General features: G+C 28.6%; 1 protein-coding gene across 1 annotated transcript; it reads right to left on the bottom strand.

Moving 5' to 3' along the window:
• Positions 1–2009: 2009 nt before the first annotated feature.
• On the bottom strand, positions 2010–3480 carry LOC109242350 (transcription repressor OFP8-like). The gene is made up of 2 exons (XM_019409212.1): positions 3113–3480; positions 2010–2710 (listed from the first exon to the last, which is right to left on the bottom strand). Exons 1-2 carry the CDS (start codon positions 3399–3401, stop codon positions 2151–2153), a joined length of 849 nt encoding a protein of 282 aa, XP_019264757.1. The 5' UTR covers positions 3402–3480; the 3' UTR covers positions 2010–2150.
• Positions 3481–7401: the final 3921 nt, after the last annotated feature.

The following is a 7401-nucleotide window of genomic DNA, read 5'->3' as shown; positions in this document are numbered from 1 at the left end:
GAGGGAGTTGTAGCTTTGGGATACCGAATACCGGGTTCATCTGAACTTACTATTTTTAATGAAGTATACGTGTAAACACACAATAAACTTCTAATAAATAATAAATATGAACTCATAACCTTAAAAATATTATAAATTCAATTCTAAAATTTCTAAAGGTTCAATACATAAAGTTTAAATTCTGAATCTATAACTGTCAATTCCTATAATTGTTAAAATTGATAAAATTGGCAAACTGGATAAGAATTTCTGAACAAGAAAAAGAAAGGAAAAAGTTATATTCTGACTTGGCAGATATAAAGTAGCTTATCATCTGATTACTTAACTGTAGACAGTATATAGTGATGTTTGCAGATTCTTTTATAGATTCTTTCATGAATATTGATAAATTTAATTAATAGCCAGATTTTTTAACTATTCAAGTTGAAAATAAATACCTAACCCCATATTCCAAATTTGAATTGATAAATAAATTAAATGCATTCAATTCTCTGATTTGAATCATTAAACTTTCAATTATGAAGGGGCAAAATGACACATTATATTATTATAAAATTAAAAGCAAGGTGGCATTTATGTTACGAGTCAAAATCAATACATAAAACGCTCCTCTAATAATTGAGTCATTTGAAATGTATTGACTCTTCCTCTTTTTTATTCTTATTATTTTGTGTCTAATTCGAAGGGAGTCTTAGGTGAGGGTAAAATGGTTTTCGTATGACCTATAAATCACGAGTTTGAGTCGTAAAATGTGAGTACTTAGGGCTCGTTTGGTACGCTAAAGGATAATTAGTTCGGGATTAAATTTAAGATGAATTTATCCCACGTTTGATTTGCAATATAACTAATTCCGGGGATTATAGTGTTATTTTATCCCTATGGAAGGGTGAAACAACAATTTCGAGATAACTAATCTCGAAATAACTCAGTGGCGAAGCTAGAAATTTTTCCAAGGGTATTTGAAAAAAGTAAAAAAAAATCCCGACAAAGGTTGTTCAATATGTGTTATATACCTCTAAAACGTAATATTTTAATTACCTATATAGACACTGTAATTTTTCAACAAAGCGTGGTCAGATGACCACCCTTGTGACCATGTGGCTCCGCCACTGAAATAATTAATGGTGAGATAACTTGTTTCCAACCAAACGACCCTTTAATTTAAATGTAGGTTGCCTACATTATATCTTTTGACTGCGATCTTTTCTCGAACCCTGCTATACTTTTTTGTAATCCAATTCATCAACTTGAATTTTGTGCCAAACCAAAATTTTCATAAGTCAAAATATTTGAAAGAAAATGAGACAAATGCATTATTTACATCAATCAAATGTTTATAAAGTGAATTACCTTTTAGAACTATCCATAGACTTTTTTGTCATTTAATATCTCTTCTTATTGTCAGTCTACTATCAAATCGTTGCCCTCCCTTTTCTTCTTCTGCTTTTGATTTATCTTTTCACAATATAAAAATAATTACAGTTAATCGTTCATAAATTAAGCTTCATATGCAGAAAGTATAAATTTTATTTACAATATTAATACAATGTAAACAATTATATTTCTAGCCGATTACTATTCTATTACAAAGACATACTCGTTGTTGTAGGTCAAGTCAACATGATAATGTAAGAATTTAAGGGTCGTTTGATATATACGTCGGATAATGTGGGATAAGGTGTGTGATTAAATTTATATCATCTTTAGTTGACGGTATATATTTATCTAAAATCAAACATGGTAAATAAAATTATCTTAGACTTAATACTGGATATCCGTCCTTATCCCATCAAACTTGGGATTATTTTATCCCACCTTTCAAGTATGATAAATCAGGGTTATAATCACTAGATAGTTTAGTTTGCGTACCAAACAACCCTTATAAACTGTAACCTGAAAGAACTTTTTATATTATTAATATATGTAAGTTAAATTCTTATTTTGAAAAATAACCACTTTTGGCAAGAGATCATTAGGATGAAAGAAGAAGTAATACTACAAGAACAATATGGATAATAAATTATAATTACATTAACATAAATACTATCAACATCAATTAAGAGTACTAGCTACTACTTTTCATTAATGACATAAAAACAAAGCTACATAAAAAAACATATTACATTAATTTTCTTGATTTGTTTTTTTTCCTAAGACCAACTAGAGAACAAAGCTTCACAAATCTCAGTAAAAACTTCAATAATAACCTCATGATGATTATGTGAATTTAAACTCAAAAAACATTCCAATAATTTCTCAAGATCTTTAGCTGCAAATATTTGATTTTCCATAATCATTTCCAACATTGAAACCCTAAAATCGTTATAAGGATCACTTGATTTCTTCACCACCGCAAGACTACCTTTAACACCACCTTTCGCCACCCTTCTCCGCCGTGTCTTTCGCCGGAAAGAATATTCTGAAGAATCAGAATTAGTAAATGACCTTGATGAAAAAAGGGTATTATTGTCATCTTCTTCACTTTCTTCATCACTGCTGAAAAGACCCTTATAATTAAAATTAGGAAATTCTTTAAAATCAAATCTTTTTATATTTGAATTTGTCATCTTTTTCTTCTTGCTCTTCTTCTTCTTCTGGGTTTTCTTTTCATAATATTTGTTCATATTTTTGAAGTTGCATTTCTCTTGAGAATCATAACTCAAGGGATAAATTGGTGATGCTGGAGGGCATTTTCTTCCATTTGTCTCAGCTGTAAAAATAAAACACTTTCGTCAATATATTAAGATTTAATATATATGTACAAAAAATAAATATTTGATATGTATGCATAATATATAATTTTTCAACGAAAAGTATTCAACTAATTACCCTCGAAGCTACGTTCAGGGGCGTATCTAGCCTTCTAATATCTCCGGTTCAATTAAATCCATAACTTTTGACGCGGTGCATAAATTCATGTGTCAAAATTGCAACAACTAATATATTTGAACCCGTAATTAAAAAAAAATAATACAACGAGTCAATGATAAAAACTTTAAAGGCTCAACCCATAAAATTTGAGTCATGGATCCGCCTTTGGCTAAGTTATTGTTTGAGACGAGGTAAAATTTTAAAGAAAAAACATAGTACCGGACATAAACTGATTACTTACAAGTTGAATTGTGACAGTAGACCGACACAGCTGTTTGCATAAAATTTCTACGTACGCCACTGTTGGGAAGTAAACACTTTTGTTGTTGTGTTTGGAAATTTTGAGGGTATTTTGGTGCACAAATGGAAGGAAATGGACGAGGTTTTGGAGAGAAAAGTTCAACTAATTGGTAATGTTGAGGTTGAAAAACTGGTTTATTATCAATGGCATCAGAAATATTCTTTGATTTGCATGAACCAAAAGAAGATTTAAACATTCGAGAAATTCTTGTTTTAAATTTATTCTCCATTTGAGAAGAAAGAAAAGAAGAAGAAGAAGAAGAGTTTGAAGAGAGAATTATTATACAATTATGAGTATATGAATGAGAGTTTATATATAAAGTAACTGAAAGAAGAACAGTTTTGAAAATGAGAAAGTTTTAAAAAAAGGTCTGATAATGCAAACTTTTTGCTGTTTTTTTTGTCCTTTTTATTGTCCTTTTTATAATCAAATTTCAACTTCACTAAGTTAGTCCACCTTAACTTTTTCCCTGAAATCTGAAAACAGTTCATGCATGGGGCTCCCTTAATAGGCGTTGAAATAAATAAATACTAATTGATATGATCAATATAATATAACAAAATTATTGGAGCTTACAAATAAAATCAAATCAATTTAATTTATATACACTAATAATATAACGTAAATAATTTATATGTTATCATATGACACAATAGGTAATCTATCTTATTTTTTTAGTAACTTCTCCTACTTATATACGGTTATATAATCTATAATTATCTTTTAGATGAACTAATAGCATAAGAAAAAAAACAATCAGTGTATAAAAGTTAGAAAAAACTCGAAATACAATAATATTAAACAGAGTTTAAATTTATGGAGTGAAAATTTGTCTAAAAAAAATGTATGTAGATGTCCACAAAAAATAGGATAACTTTGAAAAATAAGACAAGTTAAAATAAGTTTAATTAATTAAACTTAAAACACTCAAAAAGCTACTATACTACTAAAAGTCTATAATGTAGGGGACCAAATGAAGGAATTATTCAAATTAAATGACAAGTACTTGTTTATATTTTGAATTCAAATTGCAAAGCAGATTTCTAAGTATACTTTAAGAAAGTAATACAAATGAATAAAAGAATAAATCAGGTCGAATAATTTATGATCCAACTAATTAACGTTCCAAAGAAAAACAATAAAGTAATAAATATAATAAGTAAAAAAAGATCAAATCCAGTCAATAAAAACATTCTGCCTAAAACAAGGATACAACTCAGTTACTATGAATAAAATAAAATTGACATTGTTAAAAAGTTCGTGGTTATGGAGGTTTCCAATGCTCGAAATCTTGAACCCTAGTTCTTCAAAATTCAAATTACTACTTGAATGTTAATTTTTTTTACAGAAGCAAATCTAGAATTTGAAGTTTATAAATTTCTACAGCAATTTCAAGTTAATGTACACACACACAAAAAAAAAAGAAGTTGAATTTAGAAGTAAATATTTATACTTATTTAATAAATTTCTCAATAAATAAATACTATAGTTTAGACAAAAATTTAAGCAGTAAGTTACATGGTAGATCCACCCTGCTTGTTTGTGCGCAAAAATAAGTACTCTCTCTATTTGACTCGGCACGAAGTTTAAGAGGAAAATTAAAAAGACTTTTGAAACTTATGGTCTTAAAAGTTGTAGGGCTAAAAGCTTTGTGGGGCCATGACATTTCTGTGAGTGTAAAAGCTTCTTATTAAGGGTAAAATGGTTAAATAAAAAATTTAAAGTTAAATTATTTCTAATTGTAGAAATGTGTTATTCTTTTTGAAACGGACTAATAAAGAAAGTGTGTCATCTAAATTAGGAGGAAAGGCTCAAGGTGGATACCTAGGCCGAAGAGGAGGTAGAACGTAGTAATTGACGAAATATTTTTAAAGAATTGAAAATTAATATAGACCCGGAAGATTATTTGCCAAATATAATGCTGTTTGACCCAAAATTTAGATTTATGTTACTAATAAAATAGAGTTACTCTTAATCAATGTTAATATCAAAAGACGTCTAAATCGATTTCGTGGCAAGATAATACGGGTATTATCTAAGTAGCAATAAATGCCTGCAATATGGTTATATTCAATGATCCCAGAATGAAGGAGGTAACATTAAATAATAATAAATAGCAATGAATGATATTTAAGTAAATAAAAGTATGTGAGTCACCTGAAGATGAGATTCTTTGGTATTGATGGGCCTTTGAATATTCGGGTTCTCCTTGGATCGTGGGAGAAAAGTTAGACAAGAATCTCAAGAAATAGGTATATTTTGTATGTGTATAATAAAACAAGAATCTTCAAAGAATGTCAATGTGTTGTCTTACAAGCGGGTGTTTCATGTCCCCTATAACTGTCTCTTTCTATTTATAAGGGAGCATGTGTCATAAAACCCTAATAATATAGATCCAGAGAATATTCACTGAAATATTCTCTTTGAAGTCTTATCCTAAAACTAGCTGTTATTACTCTGTTTAAGAAGAGTCCTCGTCCTCGACCTCAATCTATATTGACTCCTCGACCCCGCCTTTCATTTCTTGTTAGGTAACTTCGACCCCGACTATGCCTTTTATCGAAGTCACACCGGCGACACGTGGCAGCCTTTGAAGCACCCTTTTTAATGCTGATATTGTTTAAACATAACTAAGATAATTTCTGACTCATACAAGTGTGCGCGCGCGCACGAGGAAGATTATTTTCTTTCTCTCCGCTATCCCATCCATTAGAAGCGAAATTCTCAACTTTCAATATAATGAGATATTATCAGATCATCTAAAACAATATATAAACAAGTGTTCATAATGTGAAATTAGCAACCTAAAAATATAAGCCCCGTATTTAACGTGCGACAATAGGTTTAATATACTAATAATATAAAAGCTCTTTATACGTTTACTGTTACTAGTTTCTATGTTCGTGCGTTACACGAGATTTTTAAGTCAATTATTTATGAAAGAGTTTCAAATTAAATTTTAAAAAATAATCATAAGGAGCATGGTTTGATTGATATTGTCCAACTCAAAGTTTTAATATTTGGTCATTTAATAAAAGAATAATATAGGAGATTGTTGGTATAACTGTGTAGGAGATGTGGATCAGAGGCGGATGTAGTGAACAACCAACGGGTTCAACTGAACCCATAACTTTCGATGCGGAGTAACAATTTATATGTAAAAATTTATTAAAATTGCAAAAGTAGCGGATATGAACCCATAACTTTAAAAATATAATGGGTTCAATGCTAAAAACCTTAAAAGTTGAACCCATAAGATTTAAATCCCGGATGCGCCTCTAATGTGGATGATGGCAGGAGGTAACGTACATTGAGAAATTCTATCATTAGTTGGTATTAGATTCCTAAATATTAGGCAAATTAATTAGATATTATTATTATTTTATTCAATATGGAACTATCTTTTTAACAAAATATAAGAGTATAAAAGTTGATTAATGTTTTAAGGATATTTTTGTCGTTCAACATTTAGCATGAAACATTCGTGCTTTTATAATAATATAGATAGATAGATATATAGATAAATATAGATAGATACAGACTATATTAAAAGCCCGAAGGCCTTTAATGAAATATAATATCGTTTATCCTTTTTTTTCCTTTTAAAGATAAATTATGCATCGAATAAAATTATCATTTAATTTATTCTTTTAATATTTAAAGTTTTATAATCAACTAAAATTTTGATTACTAATCTTTTCTAGTTTTCTTATTGAATTAGGTAGGAAGTATATAATATAAATATATATTAGTTTGGGATTATGTATGGAAAATAAAAATACCATGTATAGAAAACAGAAGTCAAATCTCTTCAAAAATCAATTAATATTTTGCATATAATAGAATAAATTAGCCATTTAAGTTATTTTTTAATATTTATAATTTTATAATCAACTAAAATTTTGATTACTAATCTTTTCTTATTGAATTAGGTAGAAAATTTATAATATAAATATATATTAATTTGGGATTCTGCATGGAAAATAAAGATACCATGAATAAAAAATGGAAGTTAAATCTCTTCAAATATTAATTAATATTTTGCATATAATATAACATTCAAATCCACCAATATTTGTGCACTTAGTGTTGTAATAAATCACCGCCGCTGAAGAGATCCTGATTTGCGATGGATTCTATTATAAGTACCTATCCTAGTGTGTAGTATTTCTAGTTTTGTCCTTTTCATACGATTTTCTGTAAACACTAATGTAAATAATTAAGGGTAT

Source organism: Nicotiana attenuata, unplaced genomic scaffold, assembly GCF_001879085.1.
Source record: "Nicotiana attenuata strain UT unplaced genomic scaffold, NIATTr2, whole genome shotgun sequence".
Classification (NCBI taxonomy): Eukaryota; Viridiplantae; Streptophyta; class Magnoliopsida; order Solanales; family Solanaceae; genus Nicotiana; species Nicotiana attenuata.
Note: the sequence above shows the minus strand (reverse complement) of the source record. Positions and strands in the feature narration are given on the sequence as shown.

Coding starts and splice junctions, on each gene's coding strand:
- LOC109242350 (XM_019409212.1), bottom strand. CDS start 3,401: ATGGAGAATAAATTTAAAACAAGAATTTCTCGAATGTTTAAATCTTCT. Junction 2,711..3,112: donor CTACTGTCACAATTCAACTT/GTAAGTAATCAG, acceptor TTATTTTTACAG/CTGAGACAAATGGAAGAAAA.